At 43.5% G+C, this 24124-nt stretch overlaps 1 protein-coding gene across 1 annotated transcript in view; it reads right to left on the reverse strand.

Moving 5' to 3' along the window:
• The window catches only part of ppfia4 (PTPRF interacting protein alpha 4), a 165373-nt gene that overhangs the window by 47300 nt on the left and 93949 nt on the right, over window positions 1–24124 (reverse strand). Inside the window, exons 12-18 of the mRNA XM_086011458.1 lie at window positions 23552–23581; window positions 15360–15499; window positions 12424–12596; window positions 10137–10151; window positions 9201–9294; window positions 3448–3529; window positions 1152–1352 (exon numbers count right to left, since the gene is read on the reverse strand). Of these exons, the coding sequence (XP_085867584.1) occupies window positions 1152–1352; window positions 3448–3529; window positions 9201–9294; window positions 10137–10151; window positions 12424–12596; window positions 15360–15499; window positions 23552–23581 (735 nt within the window). The remainder of the gene's footprint in view (window positions 1–1151; window positions 1353–3447; window positions 3530–9200; window positions 9295–10136; window positions 10152–12423; window positions 12597–15359; window positions 15500–23551; window positions 23582–24124) is intronic.

Consider the following 24124-nt stretch of genomic DNA (forward strand, 5'->3'; position numbering starts at 1 on the left):
CGACCCGCCGCCGCCGCTCGCTGTCTCTCGGGCCGCGCGGTTCTCTCTGTGTAGATAAATAGGAGAGAGAGAGAGGGAGGGGGGAAGGAGAGAGAGGGGGGGACGCGCGGGTGTATCTGTCTCTGTGTGTGAACGCTTGCTGTCTCTCGGGCTGCGTGGTTGTCTCTGTCGATGTCTGTGTATCTGTTCTCCCGCTCCCGCACTAACGGCAGGATTAGGCCGCACCCACAAACGCCATGAAACGCCCCCCCGTGACGCACCGCGCTTCCCCCGTAGGATTGGTCAACCATCACATCACTCAACGCTAATGAGCGGGTTCCCCCGTAGGATTGGTCAACCATCACGTCACTCAATGCTTATGAGCGGATTTTGTCCCTTTTTTGAACGTTTTTTGTATACTGTCCGAGCAATTTTTGTCTGACCAAGAAGTAAATATGCCTATGACACTCCCCTAATCATAAGCTTTCTTTTGATATAACATATGTGTAGGTACGCTCTATAACTTTTGAGTTAAGCGTGGACATACACACAGACAGACGGACAGACACATTTATTTATATATATATACTACATGATGATAACATTCTTGAATCTAACACCAACAGGGAACCTCAAGGTGTGTGGTGTTATAGTGTTGACCATACATTTACCTTCATTTTATGCCAAGGACTGATCAGCCAACATCTCCCCCTTCCCTCACCATCACTATCTCAGTGCAAGCATTCCTATTCATCACTGCCAAGTGTATATTGAGAAAACTGGTGCAGGTCAGCATAGCCATCTCCACATCAGCAGAGCACACTGCAATCCAGTTATGTAAGTGGCCAATTATCAGGTAATAATTCCAATAAAGTCTGGCATCTTGAGAGTTTTGATGATAGTAATCGGGAAGTTGTGGAATGTTATTTACAGTTCAAATTGGCACACAATTGCGTGCATTTGTCAACCTTCAATCGGAAACCTTAAACTGATTAAAGCACTCAGGTGTTGCTCTTCCTCCTTAAACCACATTGAGCATTTTGGTAAGATTTTACCTTCCCCATTCAGGTGTGGAATATGCATTTTAACTCACCCTGTTTCAGAATACTCAAGTATGCTTCCAAGCATTTGCACAAACAGTTTCAAAGCACAAAGCAATGCCATTAACTTACCGTTCTTGATGTAGGTGGTGCTGAGGGACTTGTTAATGACACCATCTCCTGTATTGCCAGTCGGAGCTTCAATCGATGAAGGGGATTGCTGATTCCAATCTCCCTCTGTATCTCTGTGTCAGACAAGGCAGACATGATAGCACCACTCTTCACGTTGGCTCGACAGGCTGCAACGTACCAGGCTGGCATTCCCACCCATAGCTGTTTAATGTTACAGCAAACATGGAAAATGAACATTATTTCCTGCTTTTATATGCTGGACACCTTTCCTTCTTAAACAAAATGTGCTCTATTTTGTTTCAGCCCGACTGCAATGAAAACTTAAAATACCATTACTGTTTGGGGAAGAGGAGAGGTTAACCTTCAGTGGCCTTTGTGTAGGCCTTTTATGTGGTAATTATTGCAGTAAACCTACATAACTTGAAGTTGGGCGGAGAGGACAGCGCATCCCACAGGATTTCCTGTCCAAGCAATTCTGTTCAGTTGAGCTTGCAGCTGCAGTCTGACATTCCCCTCTGCTGCACTTTTGTTCCAGAGGGTTCACCTAGCCTACGGACAGCAGAAAATAAGGACAAGCTTCTCGGACAGGAAGCCTGCCTCAGAGTAGACAGGAGATACAGGGGCACCTGATTCATAAAAGATGTTTTCCAAAGATTGTGCTTTTGTTTTCTTGTAAACACTCTGACCTGAGTGATGCCAAAACACACCAGTACATGACTTGGTTGTGACATTGTCTAGTCAAAAATGGTGCACAGTTTCTCTTGTTTATTCTACTTCAACCAATTAATGAAAGGTTCAGCAAATACTTTTAAATGTAGAGTTTATCGCTCCAAGAACATAAAGCAGGCAGTTTGAACCCCGAGAATGCCACCTTATGAAAGTGGAGTACTTGGTGTAGCTTTCAAATGTCTTGTGCAGACAAAAAAAAAGGAAAGTTAAAAACAACAATTTGCATTTACAAGGTGCCTTTAACATAGAAAAACATCCCAAGGTGCACAGATGCATATGGAAAATGAGCACTGTGCCAAAGAAGAGATTAGATGGGGTGACCAAAGCTTGGTCAAAGAGGTGGGTTTTAAAGGAGGACAGGAAGGTGGAGAGTTGGTGGGATTTAGGACGTAATTCCAGAGTGTGGGACTGAGATGGATGAAGGCACGGCCAAAGAGGGGATGCAAAAAAGTTGGAATCAGAAAAGCATTGAGCTTGGTGGCGGGAATTACAAGGTTGGCCATATAGGAATTTAAACACAAGGATACAATTTTTTTATTTGAGGCATTGTAAGTCAGAGAGGATGGAAGCGATAAGTGAGCAGGACTTTGTGCAGGATAGGCTACCAGCAGCAAAGTTTAGTATGAGCTGCCGTTTATGGAGAGTGGAAGATGGGAGGCTAGCAAGGAGAACATCTAAGTAATTGAGCCTGGAAATGATAAAGTTATGTTTGATGGTTTCAGTGGTGAATGGGCTGAGATGGGGTGGAGATGGGTGATGTTCAATAGGTAGTAGGTGGTCTTTGTAATGGAAAGGATATATGTTCAAAAACTGAGCTTGGGGAGGATGCGGAGGTTGCGAACAGTATAATTCAGTCTGAGACAGTGGCTGGAGATGGTGATGGAGTCATTGGCTGGAGAGTGGAGTCTGTGATAGGGATCGAAGGTGATGGCTTCGGTCTTCCCAATGTTTAGCTGGAGGAAGTTAAGACTCATGTAAAACTGGATATTGAACAAGCAGTCTTATAGCATAGAGGCAGCGGAGGGGTTAAGAGAGGTGGTGGAAAGGTAAAGCTGGGTGTCAGTGTACACGTGGAAGCTGTCCCCATGTTTGTAGCTGATGTCAACAAGGAGCACCATGTAAATAACGAAGAGGAAACATCAAGGATAGGTCCTTGGAGGAATCAAGAGAATTGATTGGCGGTGAGAAGAGAAGGTATTGCTAGAGATGCTCAGGCCACAATTGATTGGTTGAGGAAACATTAATATCCTACAGTGGTTTAGAAAACAACACCAGATTGAACCATTTTTTTTGTTTCTTCAGCCTTCCTAAATTAAATGTAATTTTTAGGTCATTGGTCACAGTCTTAATTGGAAAGTGCAGTCCAGGAAAAAAAGCATTTCCAATTATCTAAAGATCCAGTAAATTGTGCTACATATTCAGTTTGAATTATCACAGTAAAATTTGAGTCTAGGAAAACAGGGGTTGAAAGTTAGGTAATTAATATGGAGCAGCGATGCATTGGTGTTCTCAATTTTAATGGTTGGGTGGTCTTAATTCCATGGTTGACAGCTCTGTAGGCATTTACCTCTAGCCACGATACTACTGTTGGTCCATCCCATTGTGCAAATGGCATACCTTTCCTCCGAGCATCCTCTAGCAGCTCATGCCTAGAAAACAATTATAATTAAGATCAGCTTATCGTGTTCCTTTGATTAATGCCTCACCAAATGCAAAGTGCTGGATTCAATTCAGGTTGGAAACCTCTGAACCGGCTGCAAAGATAATGGTCCGGATTTTGCTGTAATAATAATGGTGAGGCTATCGGCGATCACCATTATTATGGTGTAAATCGGACAGAAACTTCTGGCATCCGCACATGCACAGTTAAACGCAGAAATCCAGAAGTTGTTGTCAGAGATACCCTGCTCTGTCACAGGGTGCGTTGTTAGAGTGCTCGCCGATAGACCTGGCATTGAAATGACTGCAATGGCATGGACTTGCTGTATTTACCCACGAGTTCCACACTAAAAATGGCTGTTGCATTCAGGAGTAGGTGAGTTTTTAAATGGCGCGATAAGTGATAATTACTGCTGAGCAACCTCTCTGGCCCTGAAAAAAAGTGTGGAGTCCCATTCCCTCAGAAGAAAATTAGTGTTGGAGATTTTTAAAAAAGTAAATAATTTTTTTAAAACTTTTTCTGTCTGTCTCTTTTATCTCTCTCCCTTAATCCCATCTGTATTTCCCAATCTTTATTTTGCTTCCTGTACATCATTTATATCGAGTTTATATTTCCTGCTTCATACTTCCTGGTTTAGACTCTCCGTGTCGCAGTGAGGATTCTTCAATCTGATTGGTTGAAGAGCCTCGTTGTTCTTTCCCTGCTCACAGATGCCACAGATAGAGGGCGCGCGCTTGAACAGATGCCTGATAACAGGAAGTCACTGCTCTAAAGCCGGTCATATCTTTGTGGCCTGCTGTCAGCAAGGTGAACATAGAAACATAGAAGATAGGAACAGGAGTAGGCCACTCGGCCCTTCGAGCCTGCTCCGCCATTCAACGAGATCATGGCTGATCATCCAAACCCTAGCACCCGGTCCCTACACCGACAGCCATCCCACCCAAGCCCTATCCCCATAATCCCGTAACCCAACATATTTAATCCGCACTAACACTAAGGGCCAATTTTTTTTTTTTTTTTTTTATCATGGCCAATCAACCTAACCCGCACATCTTTGGACTGTGGGAGGAAACCGGAGCACCCGGAGGAAACCCACGCAAACATGGGGAGAATGTGCAAACTCCACACAGACAGTCACCCGAGGCCAGATTTGAACCCGGGTCCCTGGCGCTGTGAGGCAACAGTGCTAACCACTATGCCACCAGTGCTAACCACTATGCGAACTACGAGCGCCGTTCCTTCACTGCTGACCGCAAAATCCGGGCCATTAATAATTAATTCCTCTAAAGGGAGGAACGTTCCATTTTATTTTTTGCACTATCCTTTCAAAAGCCAGGAAACCCAAAGCTTTCCCTCAACACAGATTTTCTCTTCATCCTACATTCCATCTTATGCCTTGAGTCAGTTGAGGTAGTCAGCAGCAAACCTATCCCTCCACCTATCCCTATTCCCATGCATTACCTTTAACACTGGGCCCGATTGTAGGCTGGTTGGAGCACAGTAACTGTTTGCTCTGCCCACAAATACAATAGGGTGGAATGATCATGGTGCTCCCATTTATAAAGAACAAAATTGACAGGCTGCAATTTAATCTCAATATTCTCTGCTGAGTTAATGATTTGACCATCGACTCCAAATAAGAACACTTGGCCCTAAAATTGGAAATGTTATTTCTTATTGAAACTACAAGGAATTTTGTAAATAAAAGAACATATGCTAACTCGGGCCCTTTTTTTTTAAAGTGCATATTACAGTAGTGCAATAAACAAATATGCAAGCTTAAATTATATTCTATTTTTACTTATTACAAATGGGAATCTTAATACTGATGCCAATTTAAGGATTGGGAACAGGAGGCCAGAATATTTTGGGATATTCCACTGGAATGGAGATTGGAAATAAAATTCAATTCTTGAAACATTAGTTAAAAGTCCAGGGTTTTATTTGAATCTTTCTTCACTATCGTGCGCAATAACAACCTGAAAGTTCACCTGCGTCACAAAGTGTCAGAAGCAGGGCTTCCTGCACAAGTTATATTTTGTATGTAAATGCAATTCGAGCAATGCGGAGTCAGGTTTTGACAGCCTGCTGCTTCAAACTGTCTTAACACTGCAGGTGTTGAATTTGAAATTTGAGATTTCAGGAGTGTGATTCTGTCAGTCTTATGCTGTTATATAGGCCACACAAGTCACAAATCCCTCTAATTAGTGTTTTGATGATGTTCTCTTTCTGAAAAATACATTTCAGGTTCAAAAAAGAAGTACATTTGTATACTAGAATAGCACAAAATATCAATAATCCGAACATAGAGTTGATGTTTTACTCAAGTCAAAAGTCAAGCAAGTGTTAAGAGGGCATGCAGTGCAGTATTGAGGACAGGAGGTGAATTTGTTGTAGAAAACCAGAACGAAAGTACTAATACAAGATTAATATAGATTAGAGTCATGGACAGGCCAAATCTGTGAGATAAGACGAGCTTCTAGAAAAGCTGGTAATACTGAAGGCAAGTCAACAGACCTTCCTTAACCAGGGCTGATTCATACTGCAACTGGATGTGTTTCCAAGTTAATGATGAAGGGTTCCACTTGAAATGTTAGGCCATTTTTTCTCTTTTCAAATGTTGATGGGCCTTCTGTGTTTTTTTTAATTAGGTTTGAACATTGTTGACTTTCAAGAATTTTGGGCTTACACACATTCATGGACCGTTTTATTCTGCGGTGGGGGGGGTGGTGAGGGAGGACATGTGGGTAGCATTAAAGGAAATCCAAGTCATTTTAGGCACCTAACCCATTGAGGTTAAATAGGTGCAACAAATACTCTGTGGCTTAATATGTAGCACAATGGACATGGATGGTGCATTAATATGATCTATGAAGTAGAATCATGACGCAAGTATGGAAGTGCACAGAATTGGCTCTGCAGAGTCAGTGGACCAGGCTGGAGGACTTTAACCTGTCAGCAGCTCCCAAAAGCCAAACCAATCTGGGTTTGTATTCGCAGTGACAACCTGTAGGCTGGGTCATTTATATTCACCTTAATGGCCCTTCCTCAAGGTACAAGTTAAAGTACTGTTATAGTTCTCTACAAACCTCACTCCCAGAGATCCAATAAAAATTGGTTCATATTATCAAAGGTTATTTAAGCACCACAGGATGTTAGAACAACAGTAACATCTGCAGTTCATTTAACAACAATTTCCTGTTTTTTATTATGTCCTTGCGGAACGATATTAAGTAGAGGTCAAGCATTTCAAAACAGAGGGAGCAGGTCACACTGGGCTTGGACGAAAGTTACTAAGCCACGTTTTCTGACAGAGAATGATGCCTGACACAAGGAAAGACTCATAGCAACCTACAGAGAGGATGAAAAAAAATCATTACTTCATTAGCTGATGACTAAATGCAAAGAGTGCAGAGTTTGTGCTTATTCAGTGAGATTCACCCAACAGGATTTCTTGGGCACACTGAAATCCATCAGAAACTGAAGACCAACTTGTTATCATTAAAAATCACACTTCAAAAAAACCAAGTGCAACAATCAGAGGTCGTGAGGGAAAGGAAGAGAAATGCAACCAAAACAAACGGCACTCAGTGAACAGAACTTACCCGGAACTGTTCATAAGAGGATGAAAAGAATGAATGAAGAGGGAAGAGAGAAAATAAACACTTCGTGTTACTAGCTGGCGTTAACAAATAATACTGGTGCAAAATAAAGTAAAAAGCTGGCAGCAAAGCCATGAAAATAAAAATGGCTTATGGTTGGATTGGAACAAAACATTAAAATATCAGAATCTCTCTCATTCTGTTCAATGTTTTCTGATGAAGTCCAGTGGACTATATTTTTCTCAGTCACAGAGTGGTCAAAGACAATCAAGAAGCTGCCTCAGTGATCCTGCAATAAACCACATACCAGGCTACAGTTTAAGATTTACAGGCAGAATTAGGGAAATGTCTCCTTTGCGTTTAACGTTTTAAGGGCGATAGTTCTCCTGTGGGTCCCTGTACGTTCAAGTCAATAAGGAACCATATTAGTATAAGAAATTCTTAGGCCGCGATCTTACCTGAGGAGGCGCGTTGGGGGTGGGACTGCTGGTTTCTGGGTTCTAGTCCTGCCCCCAGCGATGTCTGACCAACAAATGCTATTTTCCCTTGATTGGCCTGTTAAGTCTGGCGTGCGGGTTTGCTGGCCAATTAAAGGAAAGTCGGTGTCAGATGACGTCAGCGTATGACGCTTCACCTGCCGGTTTTGTTAAAGGGACAGGTCCCATAATCTTTTGACAGATGAATTGTCAGTGTTTGACAGCATTGAGGTGCTGTCAAATACTGACAATCACTGTCCAAAGGTGAGCCCTTGCACCCAGGCTCACCAATGACTCTCTCCTTAGGAGAAAACAGATGGCAGCTGCATGTGAGATTGCAGAAGCCATCTGTCAATTCTCCCGATCAGATGAGGCTTCACAGAAACATCAAATCTTGTCACCTGCAGGTACATATAAACAGAATAAAAATATTTCTCACTACATTCTCTCACCTGTCATACTTACCTGTGCACCATTGCACCCATCACACTACCTCTGCAGCTGTCATTTGCACACTTACACTGCAGCAAACCCACAGCTTGCCTTGCTGACCCTGGCGGGGTTTCCCGCCGTCGGGAAGGCCACATCAGCAGGCAGAAAATGGTGAAAAGACTCTTACAGGCAGTTAATTAGCTATAATCCCCTTCCCGCCGCTAGGAGATGGGTCCCTGCGCAAGTTGGGGACCCACCTCCCGGGAAGATGGTTCGGAGGCGGGCTGGGAGCGGGGTTGGGACCCACTCCCAATTTTTCCCATTTTCCCAGCAGTCCCGCCTCCAAGCCCGCCTCCTAAGGCCTGGTAAAATCCAGCCCTTAGAGTCTGCCTTTCAGCAGAGCTCCTCTGATGCTTTGCAATTAGAATAAAAGAACCAATAAAAAGTTACAACTATCTTAATTTACTGATCCATTCAAGACACTTGACTGAAGCTTTAAAAAAGAAATAATTAGTTCAAGAAAGCTGGAGTTACAGGACTTGAGGCATTGTGCTGTTTTGAAGTTTCTTCACTATATTGTATATAGTGGAAGACGCACTTCAGATTCGGAATTCCACATATGGTCGGCTCTGGGGAGAAAGGGAAGAGTGAAGGCTCAAGGCATCACCTGACACTAGGCTACATGAAGGTACTGGCAGACTCCAGGCACTAGGTTATGGAGAAGCATTGGTAGAGACATGTCACCAGGCTACAAAGAGGCATAGGCAGAGTCTTGGCACCACATTACAAGGATAACAAAGGAACATTAGGACCCAAGCACTAGGATGTAGAGGGGCATCGACAGATCCCTGGTACCAGGCTACAAAGGGGCACTGATAGAACCGTGGCACCAGGTTACAGAGGTACTGAGAACCCTTGTATCATAGTACAGATAGGCATTAGCAGAGTCCTGGCAGCTGGTTGTCTAACTACCCTACTGGATGTGGAATTATGTGCGATGCAGTGAGATCAAGGGGAGTGGGAATGAATTCTAGAGCAGATATTGCTTTACTTTCATTGAAAATAAATAAATGAAGCATACTCAATTCATATTGCAAACAATCACATGATAAGGACTCTCCCACTTTTTTTTAAATGACTTAAAACTTACTTTTTCTTTAGCCTTCGGTCCCTTTCTGCTTGTGTTCCAAGCTTGCCCAGAGTAAGGGAGTCCTGGATGCCCATTTCTGCATCCAATATGCCACCTAGTTAACAATAAATGAACACTGAGAAAACATTGATTTTATTGTCACTTTAATCCAAGTTCCAATAGTTGGAAAAAGAAAGTGGGATTCCTACATCTACTGATGGATTAAAGCATAAGGACGTCACTGCAACCAGCCAAAGGATGCTACAAAAGCAATAGGACTGCGGTGGTAGAAGATGTTGACGCGCCAATGGCTTGCGATAGGATGTGGATTCATGCTCACAACTCTCCTGTTGGCACATTCCTCATCTCAGCCATGCTGTCATTGCAAGGTGCTGAGTGGAGGCCAGGAAGGAAGATAAAATGGGCGGGGCAAGTGACCCATGCCATTCTTACACATCTCCTAATAGAAGACTCGGGAGTGTTATTGGCAGAGATCTGACGTCAGGCTGGCTGCTTTTTTTTCATATTTAGGTGTATAGTGTGAGTGGGGGAGGGAAGAGAGAGAGACCTACAAAAGGGAGAATAGATCTTCTAGGGTCCAAAAAAAGTAACCAAAAGTAAACAATTCTTGTCAGGTTAAATGGAAGAAATATAACCAGAGAATTTTCCCATACAGTAAAATTAACCTTGTTAGCCCTGAGTATTTGTGAAATGAGCACCTCCATCCCAATTGTCAAAACAATGGTTTTAACGCTAGCAGTAAAAGATATTAGATTCTTGAGCTATCTCATTACACCTCCATATATCTTTTCCAAAAAAAGTATCCAAATATATAATTTAACTAATTAATACCACCTCTCTCCCCTTCACGCTCACACACAGACCGTATCATTTAAGTTAATAAAAACAGAAAATGTTGGAAACACTCAGCAGGTCATTTAAATTGATACTACTTACCAAAATATCCATATCCTGTGAGGAGAGAGAGGAAAGAAAGCAATATGTAGATTTACTCGTATGCAAAATATACAGCTTATTCTTAAAATGCTCTTTTAAGTGCGATACCATTTTATTCTCCCGCTCAGATGTATTGCCTGGTGCACTAGAGGTCCAGCATGATGACTGGATAATACTGCAGGTTACAGCACTAGGCAGGATTGTTTTCCTCTTTCCAATTTCCCCTACGATTTCCTTTCCCCGCTCCTCCTCTGTTGAATGCTGTGACTCAGTAATGACATAGCATTCCATTGTTATTGGATGTCTTTTAGCATCATCCCCAAGCAAGAGTCCAGACTGTGAGGACTGGTGGCCTATTCAACTGTGAAAGGCATCACAGCTTAACTCAATTGTATCAAGATCTCCATGCATGCATATTTTCCAACGGAGGTCACCGAATAGTAATCAGGAGTGAAAACCCTGATAAGCGTTTCTGCTCCCTAAATTAGCAAAGCAAAAAACAATTGTAACTACAGACCATCAACTGAGCTGAGATCAGGTAACTCAGCACAGACAGAATTGAACGGGAGACCTCCCTGCCCAGTATCGCTTAAAATACCTCAGGCAAACAACCAAGATGGGCAGCACACCGGCTTAACAAAGAGAGGTATAGGGAGACACAGATTGGGAGATGATCAGAACAAAAAAGCTGTTGAGGAGGTCAAGAATATTTCAAAACTGAGATTGATAGATTTTTGTTCGGTAAAGCTATTAATGGATATGGAACCAAGGTGGGTAGATGGAATTAAGATACAGATCAGCCATGATCTAATTGAATGGCGGAGCAGGCTCAAAGGGCTACTCCTGTTCCTATGTAACAATGTAAACCATTGATATTCAGCGTATTATGCATTTGCCAGTGTCACAATGAACACATTGCACCAACCTATGCATATTGGCAAACATGCCAGCTTACACATGTGGCAATTCTTTTTGAGCAAAATAAAAATTGCAGGGAAGAAAGGGCATTTAAAACTGTTCCAAGTTACAAAACTGGACAGATCTGCAGCAAGCTATTTAACAGTTTACTCAGAGGAGCCTGTAACACTCAGTATGGTATTGAATTAAGTGGCTGTGTATTTTTAATATATACTATAAGTACTTATTTTCTGACAGTGGACTCCATTTTAACCCCAAAAACTTTGAATGCAAAAATTCAGACTTTCATTAAGCAAAATGCACTAAAAGGAGCCGTCAAATTAAATGTAACTAACCCCTCCACCACCACCCCCAAAAAAAAGTCAAAGTTTGTTTCTCAGGCAGCCCAGAACAGGTGCAGTAAAACACAAGCATCATACACACCATGAGGGGCAAAGGTTACAATTGAACACAGCTTAACATGAATAAGGGTGAAAGGTCACAGTTGTCAAATTCAAAAAGCTGTAAGTATTCCATCAAACCAGTTATCCCCGCACATCCCCCCCCCCCACCACCACTTTAGTACTCCATCAGACTGTTCGAGCTCCCCACGTTCCCTGCTCCCTGTCGCAGGTGTCCTGACTTTAGCCCAGTACTAATTTCAGGATATACGTTACCATAAGCAAAACTAATCCAATGAGCAATATAACTGATGAAATTATGGTCAGCATTTTGAGGATTGCTGTAATGCTGCTTTCAAAGGCCAAAAGCAAAAAATCAAGAGGAAATTTCAGCACCATGAAGCAACACCAGCAGAAAATACAACTTAATATTAACGGAGTGAGGGAAAAATGAAGTGGAAATAGTTGGTTGTGCAATTTGGTTAGTCGTCAGAAATCATTTTGTTTGTGGCTGTGTGAGTAAAGGTACGTCTGATCTAAGTTATTTGCTTGCCACTCTCCTAGCAGTACTTGGAATTTGTTATTTGGGGTTTCTAGCCTGCCCACATTACTTACATAGGAAAAAAATAGCCAGCCACCCTCCTGGCTTGACAAAGGTAATATATTGTGGCCCCATATTAATGGATGAACTGAAAGGATAGTATCTCGTATAATTTAATTTTTCTTTCACCAATTTTATCCCCGCCTCTATTTACTGATGTACTGCTCCATGTGTTCACTTCCAGCAGGAGCAGGGACCCTGGCTGAGTTCCCCTTCCTGAGTCCAAGGACTCGGAGGCCAGTTGAACACCACTACCACCTCACTGGCTAAGAGCACTGCCTTTAATGAGACTGGGACTACCTGGTCTATATGACTCAGTTACACACTGAATAACACGCTGAACCCTCAGGGAGATTTAATTCACTTTTTGAAAATCAGCCATACGTACCATGGACTGATGCCATTTCCTTGCCAAGCTGGCCCAGCCGCCCCTTCTCCTTCTTGCCAAACAGGCGGCCAATAGATGACTTGATACCCTTCTTCTTTGAGGCTTTATGCAGCGAGTCTTGGCTGCTGTTGTTGCTGCTGGGATTGCTAGCCAGTTCCTCTGCTGTCAATATGCTGAAAAGCAACCATCACAATAGCAATCAAAAAAAGGCAAGATAATCAAAACAGGACACATTACACAACTGAGAGGTGGCCTCTGTTGTATCCGTGTGTTAATGGAGACACGGAATGCAGGAGTAGGTTTCACAGGTGTTTACTGAGCAAAGTCTGGAGGTGACCTAACAGATACAAGACACTATACAGGCTTATATAGCCTGAGTGGCCATTACTGGCATTACAGTATACAGGGGCTCTTAAAGGCACATACACCACAGCCTCTTATACCCAGGATCAATTATTAATAATCTGCTTCCACTTTCAATAAATTCTGTATCCAAAAGCGTGCCATCAAGTATTGTTAATTTTGTTTCTAAGATACTTCATCATAATCTGGGCTACTATTAGAACAGAAGGCACTTTAAAAACTCCTATGTCTTTATGAGACCAGTTAATATAGCACGTACCAGTCTCGATACACGTAATAAGTAATGCAAAGTCACCACTGCACATCAGGTAGGATATATTAGCCTTGGAGGGAGTGCAGCACAGATTTACCAGAATGATACCAGGGCTAAAAGGGTTAAATTATGAGGACAGATTGCATAGACTAGGCTTGTATTCCCTTGAGTATAGAAGATTAAGGGCTAATCTAATCGAGGTGTTTAAGATGATTAAAGGATTTGATAGCGTAGATAGAGAGAAACGATTTACTCTGTCCAGAACAAGGGCATAAACTTAAAATTAGAGCAAGGCTGTTCAGGGGCAATGTCAGAAATCATTTCTTCACACAAAGGGCAGTGAAAATCTGGAACTCTCGCCCCCAAAAAACTGATGAGCCTAGGTCAACTGAAATGTCAAAACTGAGATTGATAGATATATGTTAGGCAAGGGTATAAAGGGATATGGAGTTGAGGTACAGATCAGCCATTATCTGACTGAATGGCAGAACAGGCTCGAGGGGATGAATGGCCTACTCCTATTCTTATGTTCCTACGTAACACACTGAGTTCCTTTGCCACTTCCCATATCATTCTCTGTCCAGCAGCAATGAAGCTGGGTGCATGGATACTTGACCAAATCCGAACGCTCTCCCACCCAGAGAGGAAAGAGCAATGAAATTCAAATCTCTGACCTCTGGAAAGGACTGGCTGCTAAATTTGTCAGATTTTGGCAAGAGAGACAAGGATTTCAAACCTCTGCAATCCAGGGACGCTGCTCGTAAAGGCAAGAAGGCACAGGTTCAAACAAGTGAAACGTCAATTTAGGATTGATGTCAGGAGGTGCTTCATACACAGAAGTAATCAACACATGGAACACATGAAATTCAATTAGCATCGGCAAAAGGCCTACCAACTTTATATTTGAATACCTTGTTATGAATTGAATTTCCTGCTTATTGTCCTTTATTACTCCAAATACTAAATGAGTATTTACTGCAAATACTAAAGCACTCCTTATTTTGCTTTTTTTGTTTGATAACGCTCCTGTGAAACATCTTGGGATGTTTTACTACGTTAAAGGCGCTATATAAATGCAAGTTGTTCTTGCTTCCGTCCTGAAATGCTGATTTTTAAATATATTTACAGTGCAAATGAGTCACAGAGATAGACTGTGACAAACTGTTAAAAAGACCATTTTAGAATTCAGAGGCACTTCTTGGGACTAACTGGAGGAGGAAATTATTCTCAGTTCACAAACCTGAATAAATTATACAAATGTGACAGTTCTAATAAGAAAATAATGGCCCAGAAATTAGGTTCGGGGACTTGCCGCGCGTGCAAGCCCCCGATGTGCACTTACCCGGCGCGCTGACATTTCAATCCTGGCCCGCATTGCATTTCCTGTCACTGGCCCGCCTCAGGTCCTGCCGCGCTGTGCGTGCATGACCCAGCGGCGTACTTAGTGCGATGAGCCGGCTGGGATCACGTGAGCACTGGGCAACCAATGGGAGGTTGCAAAAGTTCATTCATGAGTTTGATAGTAAGAACTGTCAAACTCATGAAAACTCCTGGCCCCAAAACACTACTTAAACTTGAAAGAAAATTTAAAAAAACATCGCACTACTTAAATAAACTATAAATAACTGTAAAAAACTATTTTAAACAATAATTTTAAATTTTGAAAAAAATTATTATATAAAAAATCGGGGCTAAAAATACATTTACCTGACTGTAAAGTCTTCAAAAAAAATGAACCTGTGGAAAATTTTTCTAATTTTACTTAATAGACCACTTACCTGTTAAAAGTAAGTACTTACGGCTGCTTTTTCCACGCGTAAAAACCGGAGTCTTTTCCCCACGCGTTCCGCCTCTTAACCCCTTGGGTCAGAGGAGAGGAAATGCCGGTTTTCCCCGCATGCGCTGTGCATGCTGAAAACCGGCAATTCCTCCGGGCCCACGCGTGAGTACCCCGCCCATACTCACGCGTTGGGACAGGAATTACTGGCCCAATAACAACAGTCTTTGGTGTAGAGGAAGCAGAGTTTCTTCAAGGAGTGAGGATGATCCCTTAACCCAGGAGTGGCTTTCTTGGATACTAGTGGACAAATGAAGTATTGGGATTGTGCGTTCTGTATCTATCACACTGTGCTGATTTCTCATACCACCTGGATGCCTCACCGTAATGACATGACTGATATTGTAACTCCTTTCGGGGGAAATCAGAGACACACATTTACGTGCCACCAATCTCTAGGACTGCGGTGCACCTCGAAATTCATTCGCTAATTGTTTTTTTTAAAACTTGAAACGTGGTTTAAAAATATGAAAGTCTCCTTACCCTCGACCTTCTTCTTGACTGGTTGACTGGAGTGAGTGTGCCAGCTTTTCCAGCCTCATGGTCCTCGGTGAGGAAGGAGGGGATGTTTCACATCTGATTGTGGTTTTATCCTCACGGTTGTCATCCCTCATCACTGGAGACTAAAGCACATGTTGAAAGGTGAACCGAGTGTAGTGGCAGAATTGCTGTCCTGAAGACACAGTCTAATGATCCAATAGCAAGCAACAACATAACAAGTGAATTACAGCACGTTTAATACAAACACTCCTGTGTTAACTCCTTCCAACACACAATGTAGAACCCCGTGATGCTGGGTTAAGTGTGGAAGTTACAACATCTTGCATCTATATAGCAACTGTAACTTAAACAACACCCCAAGGTTCTTCACAGACTAGTAGTAGAAGACTTAGGAGAGATGCCTGAAAGCACAGGTGAAACCACAGTTTCTGTGGAGTTGAGTAAAACAGTGTCAAGGTGGAATCATTTAGGGAGAGAATTCCAAAGAGTAGGGCCCACACAGTGGAATGGTTGAATGAAGGAGATGGGATACCTGGGGCTAGAGGACAAAATAGCACATGCTGGGCATAGTGCTGGAAGAGTTTGTAGAGGCAGGGTGAGGAGAGGCCAAGGATGGATTTATAAGCGAGAATGAAACTTTTCAAATTGGAATTTGAGGAGTTGGGGGACAGGGACTCAATAGAGGTTAGTGAAGATGGAAGCAATGGGCAAGCCAATTAAGTGTGGGATAGGAAGCAGGCAGTGGAGTTTTTGAATTGGAGTTTGCGTCGAGTGGAGTTTGGGAGACTAGTGAGAAAGCATGGGAGAAGTTTGGAGGCAATGAAAATTTGGATAGTGGTTTCAATGGTGGTAGAATGAGGTAATAGCAAAAGTGGGTGATATGAGGGTGCACTCTGTCCGGTTCAGCTTGAGCAAAGAGCCAGGGAAGGGGAGGGAGTTAGGGGCAAGTGTACAGAATTTCTGCCCTGAGCCAAATGAGATGGCTTTGGTCTTCCCAATGTCTGGCTAATCCACAACTTGTAAAGTAGAGATAGTTCATGGAAGATAAATATTCCGTCACATTTTAATTTTCTCCGTCAATGGTCAGCAAGCTTAAGTAATGGGTAGCTGATCCCCACAGACCAGTAAAATCCAGGATTGATTCCTAGTCTGTGCTGAATTGCTGATCTCAGCTGGTTGACAGTGGCAATGGCCTTAACATCTCTGTGCTAGCGAGGCAAATACAAAATCAACCAGGGTCCCCCCTCTCCCACTTCAGTGACCCCTGCTGGAAGGGTATGCACACCACATGAGTACAGCACTGGACTCAGCTGTGAGGCCCACAGTGTTTGAATAGCTCTCCTAACATTCAAAATCAAGGCTCACACGTGAAGAATTATTCTTTGGGTGAAGTACCTGTAATGTCCGTGTGTAATTGAGACACGGACTGCAGAAGTTGGTTATAACAGGTGTTTACTGAATGGAGACAAAACTGGAACTACTATACAAAGTTACTGCACAGGCTTATATACAGGGGTGGTCACTACTGGTACTGCAGTATACAGGGGCTGCAGAATATAGTTCCTTCTTCAAGGTACATACACTACAATTCCTCCCCTTTTAGCTAAACAGTACATAACATTCGATTAATAATTAAATAACATATTTACAATTACAGTTGCTATATACATTAGCTGAAGTTAATCAATTATAAATTCAGTCTTTGAGGAGGCTTCCTGATTCTGTCCGGATAACGCCTCTTTGGGGTATCAGGTTCTTCTGGCAAAGTTGATTCGAGATCAACGTCGTTGTTTGGTTCGTCTGCTTCCAATATCACCGATTCTGAGGTAGATGCAATTGGTACTTCAGTTTCATCACCAGGTGTATAGGATCGTGGTGTAGATTTGACGTTTTCCAGTGACTCTAGAATCTGGTCAGCATGGTGTCTTACAATGCTCTCTCCAATGTCCACGGTATACATTAGAGGTCCTTGCCGTGTGCAGATCGTTCCTGGCTGCCATTTCTCTGTGCGGTAGTCCCGGGCCAAAACTGGTTGACCTATCTTGAAACTCCTGGTTGGCCTTTCATTCATATTCTGAAACTGCCTGTTCTCCACATCTCTTCTGATGTTTGGCTTAACCAAATCCAAGCGGCATCTTAGTCTTCGATTAAAGAACATCATGGCTGGAGTTTGGTTGGTAACCGCATGTGTCGCATTCCGGTAGGCAAACAAGAAGTTATCCACCTTGTGTTGTAGGGGTATGTCTTCATTACACATTGCCTTGATAGCCTTCTTGAATGTTTGAACGAACCTCTCAGCCAATCCATTGGTGGCTGGATGATATGGGGCGGATGTGTAATGCTTAACACCATTGTTCTTTAAGAACCTCCAGAACTCTTCAGACACAAACTGTGGTCCATTGTCAGAGCAAATCTGTTCAGGCAGCCCATTTCTGGCGAATATGGTTCGTAAGACTGTGATAGTTTTTTCTGTGGTGGTTGAGGACATTTTTATTACCTCTGGCCACTTTGAATGTGCATCCACCGCAATTAAAAACATCGAGTCCATAAATGGGCCAGCAAAATCAATGTGTACCCTTTGTCATGGAGATGAGGGCCACTCCCATGGATGTAGAGGGGCTTGTGGTGGGGCGTTTTGGACCTTCTGGCATCCTGTACAGCTCTTGGTCATCTCTTCGATTTCTCTATCGATTCACGGCCACCACACAAACGCTCTGGCTAAGTTCTTCATTTTTACCCCTCCCAGATGACCCTCATGAAGCTCATTGAGCACTCTATCCTTCAATTTGGGTGGAATTACTACTCTGGATCCACACATCAAGGTTCCTCTGCACACTGACAGCTGTTCTCTTCTCGGCGAGAATGCTGGCAACAGTGGTTCGCCATGTGCTGGCCATCCCTTCACCGTTAAATCATAGACCCTGGAGAGTGTCGGGTCATTTCGTGTTTCCTTTTCTAGGTTTGCATTCATCACAGGTAGACATTCGACTATGGTCGAGTGGAATATCTCCACAGGATCCACTGCAGGTGCTTCTTCCACCGTCGGCAACGGTAGGCGCGACAATCCATCAGCATTCCCATGCTGTTTAGTTCCTTTGTACTCGATGTCATATTGGTGTGCCACTAGGAAAAGGGACCACCTCTGTAGCCGTTGTGCTGTCATTATCGGGACGCCCTTCTTAGGGTTGAAAATGGAGACAAGAGGTTGATGATCAGTTAGTAGAGCAAATTTCTGTCCGTGCAGGTAGTGATTGAACTTGTTCACCCCCCACACCAGGCTGAGGGCCTCTCTGTCAATCTGGGCGTAGTTACGCTCGGCTGCAGGTAACGAGCATGACGCAAAAGCTATCGGCCTCTCTGAACCATCAAGGGATTTATGTGACAGTACCGCTCCAACACCGTAGGGAGATGCATCACACGCCAGTCTTATCGGTAGTGATGGGTTGTAGTGAGCCAATACTTCTCTTGAAGTGATCAGGCCTTTACACTTCTGAAAGGCCCGCTTACATTCATCGCTCCATTTCCATGCTACTCCAGTTTGTAGCAGGGTGTTCAGTGGGTGCAGAATTGTGGACAAATTCGGCAAAAACTTATGGTAGTAATTCACCAATCCGAGGAATGACCTCAGTTGCGACACATTTTCAGGCGCTGGAGCCTTAACTACCGCTTCAATTTTGTCAGGGGACTTATGTAACCCCTCTTCATCAATCACGTGGCCACAATACGATATTTGTTTCTTAAAAAACTCGCACTTGGGGCGATTGGCTCGTAGCCCATGTTCTCTTAGTCTAGTGAGCACCTGCTCTAGGTTGGCAAGGTGTTCACTGTCATTTTCACCTGTCACTAGGATGTCGTCCAAGTAACACTGAGTCCCCGGAATCCCTTGCAGAACTTGTTCCATCGCTCTTTGCCATATAGCCGGAGCTGATGCTACTCCGAATACCAGTCGACTATACTGGTAAAGACCTTTGTGAGTGTTTATCGTGAGATATTTCCTAGAGGATTCTTCAACCTCCATCTGCAAATATGCTTGCGCTAGGTCAATTTGTGTAAAACGTTTCCTTCCAGATAGTGAGGCAAAAATATCTTCTATCCTCGGAAGAGGATACTGTACTGTGTGAAGGACTGGGTTCACAGTCACCTTGAAGTCCCCACAGATGCGAACCTTCCTTGGCTCCTCAGACTTATTGTTTAACGTTTTCTTCATGACAGGAACGATGGGTGTCGCCCACTCGCTCCAGTCTACCTTAGATAACACGCCTGCATTCTCCAGATTCTCCAGCTCTGCCTCGACGGCTGGGCGAATTGCATACAGTACCGGTCTTGCTTTGAAAAACTTGGGAATTGCATTCTCTTCTATTTTTATCGAGGCGGTTACGCCTTTAAGAGTTCCCAGTCCTTGTTGAAATACCTCTTTAGCGTTAGCTAAGATTTTTGACAATCGTCCAGGTGTGACATCGTCATCCTTTTGTACTTTCCTGTACTGTTCCTTAGTAGTCTTTTTGTTGTCGTTAGTCTTCTTCCCGGACCTGCAAACTCATGCAATGTGTCCCATCTTTCCGCATTGCCTGCATGTTTTGTCCTTGGACCAGCAGTCCTTCTGGTCATGGGTTGTTCTTCCGCAGCGATAACATTTTTCAAATCCCCGTGTCATTTCATGGGTGCCGTATTCCTGTGGCTTTTGCTGTATTTCCGCAGCTCCCCTTGCTGCTGCTTCGTACGATACTGCCACGCTGAAAGCCTTATCTAGCATCAGCTCTTTCTCTGAGAGTAACCGCTTCTGGGTTCCTTCATTCAGGAGTCCACAGACAAATTTGTCCCGTAGGGTATCTGCCAGTCCTGCTCCGAACTGGCAGTGCTTTGATAGCTTGCGTAGTTCCGTAAGGTAATCAGCATTGCTCTCATCTTTATGCTGATTTCTCTTGTGGAATTTAAATCTTTCTGCTATCAGCAGCGGTGTAGGATTTAGGTGTTCCTGTAGGATATCAACAATTTCGTTAAAACTCTTCGCCATCGGTTTGACTGGAGTGATCAGGTTCCGCAATAGGCCGTACGTTCTTGCGCCCATTAAGTTTAGTAGTACCGATGCCTTTTTCTCATCGGCTACTTCATTTGCCTTGCAATATACTTCGACTCTTTCCATATACGTGGTCCAGTCTTCTATTGTATTATCGAAGGCAGTGATATTGCCAGTCTTCGGCATCTTGGAAATCTAAGATGGCGCCTCCCGCGCTTTGCCTTCTTCCCCGATTGAACAAAATGGCGCCTCCCGCGCTTTGCCTTCTTCCCCGCTGGATTAAGATGGCGCCTCCCGTGCTTTCTGCCTTTTCCGCTGCTGCCAGCGCTGTTGCTGGTGTTTTTATGCCTTGATGGCGACGCCCTATGGTCTTCGCGTGCTTCCCCCCGCGCTGCTGCCAACGCCGCTCTCCGTGGTCCCCGTGGCAAACTGCAGCTCCTCGCGGCTTTCTGCGCTTCTAATTTCTTTTATTTTAATTACTGTTCCCGTCGTCAGAGCAGACCCTATGGGACACTTTACTCCCTCTTCTCGGGTCTGTACGCTGCCCGGCTTCATAGCACCGGCCGCGCCCTGTGTGCTCTACCCTCTCTCTCTCTCCTCTTCCCGACAACGCTGCTCGGCCCCGTTGAAAAGCCACCCGATCAAGCTCTAGCCCGCCGCAGCCCAGGAAGGATCAGTGTACTACCTGCCACCAGCCCGATTAGCTGGAACACCATAGACTGAATAACCAAGCCCAACTCTCGACAGCCTCTCCTGCAAATCTTCGAATTCGATGAATCAGAGGGCGGTTGCCCACGGTCGACGCCCGTTTCTTCTGTTTGTTTTTTTTTCTTTTTGGATTTCTTCCTTCTGGCTTCGACCTCTAATAACTTCGCTTCAGGGATGGATCCCCGTGAGGTGGTGCAGAACTGTAGGTAAGTTCGGATCTGTTCGTCGCCAATGTAATGTCCGTGTGTAATTGAGACACGGACTGCAGAAGTTGGTTATAACAGGTGTTTACTGAATGGAGACAAAACTGGAACTGCTATACAAAGTTACTACACAGGCTTATATACAGGGGTGGTCACTACTGGTACTGCAGTATACAGGGGCTGCAGAATATAGTTCCTTCTTCAAGGTACATACACTACAGTACCAATAAGCGAACGACACCCATAAGCCACGGCGCATTAACAAGCAAACTACTTCAGGACAGGAGGCACAGAATTAACAAAAAACAGAAATGAATTTGATAAGAGCAGAATGTTAGGCGTGGGCGAGTGAGGGCATGGATTTCAGCCTTGGCACAGTTTGTAAACATAGTGGGGAATCTTGGGAAAAACACCTTGATTCAAATAGTATTTGCTGTAAACTATGACATACATTCAAAGAGAAAGAAAACTACAAATTCTGGACATTTGGGGTTGAAAACAGAAATTCTAGAAATGCACAGTAAGTTAGCATCTGAAAGAGAAAAAAACTGGTTAAATGTTTTGGCTGCAACTCCATCAGAAGTATATGCTGGACTAGTTGTTAATATGATACCTACTACTTTTATACAGCCAGCTGAATATTCGCACCAATGTGTAAGTTTGTATCCACACATTTGTAGATCACAAACGGCTCCATGAAGGTATAGCTAACAGCAGATTTCATGACACCTATACCACATAGACTATTTTCTACTGTGGTGAGAAACTATTTTCTAAAGTAACCATGTTTCTGTGGCGTCATTCAGTGTAAAATCAAACAAATTCATACAAGAGATCTAGAGGTATTGTTTAAACAGAACCAGTGGTCAACTGTAATATTAACATGATGCCAAGGCCAGTGAAGCTGACTGATTAAGGATGAGTTTCATGTCAAGTTGGCTGTGTGCACAAAAAGAAAAAGTGCACATTTAGATGGGATTTTAATTGAGTTTGTTCAAAACATGTGTATTTATTATTAGATCAAGGTTGGAATGCAAGATTCCAACTATTCAAAATAACTAATATATATCAACAGTAGAAACTGGAAAAAAATGAAGGAGATTCCCTACAGGCGTCGGCCTCTCGTCAGACCCATTACTTCTAGATCTATGGCAAGACTAAGGAAGAAGCTTAGGTGACCAGGCATATGTTTTATTAGAGGACAAGGGCACAATAACACAAAGAATCACAGAAACACTTTTCCCTTCATTCTATTTTTTATCCCATAAAAGGACTCAAAGCGACGAGACAGAGAGTGAGAAAGACTGAGATGTAGAATGGCCTGATTAGTGAAGGCAGCTCAGCCCCAAACTATGCAAGACAGTGAACTGTGAGGGCATGATTACTGGACACGTCAGCCAATCCCTGACCTCTACTTTAACTACCCTGATCCACTGGTCAGTCTGATATTCTGTGAAACTGTGCCCAGTGATCTTTCCTCCTCAACTTGACACCAACCTGCAAACATCAAAGTAAAACAGAAATGATTTGGGGAACCAGTGTAGGTAAAAAAGGAAGTGCCTTGCCATAGCTGACAATCCTTGCCTCCCGTCAATTCAACAATGAAGCCATTGAATGTTGCTCTCTTGAGCCTCCTGGTGGCCCGGTACAGATTGGCACTGACAAAGGCTTGTCCGTGGGAATAAAGAAGAAATGGTGCATGCCATGGAGAAAAGAAGGTCAAAGAAAAGGACACAAATAAAGAGAACAGGAATAAATAGAGAAAAAACAACCAAGTCCTGTCCTAAGTAGCATAAAGTAGACACAGGCATTATATGGCATGGGACTAAGCCATACAGATCAGCAAAATCCCAAGTATGATCCCTGGTCTGGCCCAGGTTAATTAATCTCAGCCAGTGTGGCCATGGGGCACTGCAATTGGCTGCAGGGTCCGCAGCCTGAGGAAAAGTGGCAACGTCAGCCCTGGTTCTCACTCCCAGTTGCTAGCCATTGACCCTTGGAATGTACAGTGTTGGTTGAGGGCAGGATCAGGCCTCCACTGTCAAATACCTTTCATTGCTTTAAGCTCATGCAAGAAGAATGGCCACTTGGGTGAGGTACTAAATGTTTGCCACTTCCTGCGGAACTGTACCCCAGCATCAGTCACCAGGAGATGAGTACAGAAAAGGGAGGAGGAAATAAATCATGAGGAAAATTGTATTTTAAAAATACCACTGCCAACAAGCATGCCCATCAGCTCTAATTACCTTCCGACGGTGTTTCCTTAAATCACTAGGCTGAACGTCGGTCGCAGGAAAAAGGAGAGAAAGACAATCAATGAAGTAAAGGATTCAAATCACACAAGTACGTCAGCTCAGACTGGGCATTATAGGCACTGACTTGAGGGGAGCAGTGCAATTACCCCAATCTGAGGGGTCACTGCCAGCAGGGCAGTGGTAATATCGGGCGGGGAGAGTGAGACTACTTGGGGAATCGATTATCAGCCAATTCAGGTTTTTTTCAATCCACAAAGTTGCCCCATCAATCAGTGCTGCTCCCTCAATTTTTCAGTCAAGGTAGCACTTATGCTGAGCATTCAACTTTTAACCCTACCGCATAAAACATTAGATAAGAAAGGCAAGGACTAAAGTTCAAAATATTTGGTATCTGCATGTACAACAGATCTATTTGAAAACTGCTTGCTGAGTTCTTGATTTCAAATCATTAGCCACAAGTTACTTCTAACTTTTGTGTTTTATTGGGATGGAAATACTTTTACAATTTTGTTTAAACGAGTGTTAATCACATTGGCAAAGAAACGGACTTGTACATGTTAGAAA

The sequence above is a fragment of the Somniosus microcephalus genome, chromosome 18 (assembly GCF_052327205.1).
Source record: "Somniosus microcephalus isolate GS21.2 chromosome 18, FLI_Smic_1.0, whole genome shotgun sequence".
NCBI classification, from domain to species: Eukaryota; Metazoa; Chordata; class Chondrichthyes; order Squaliformes; family Somniosidae; genus Somniosus; species Somniosus microcephalus.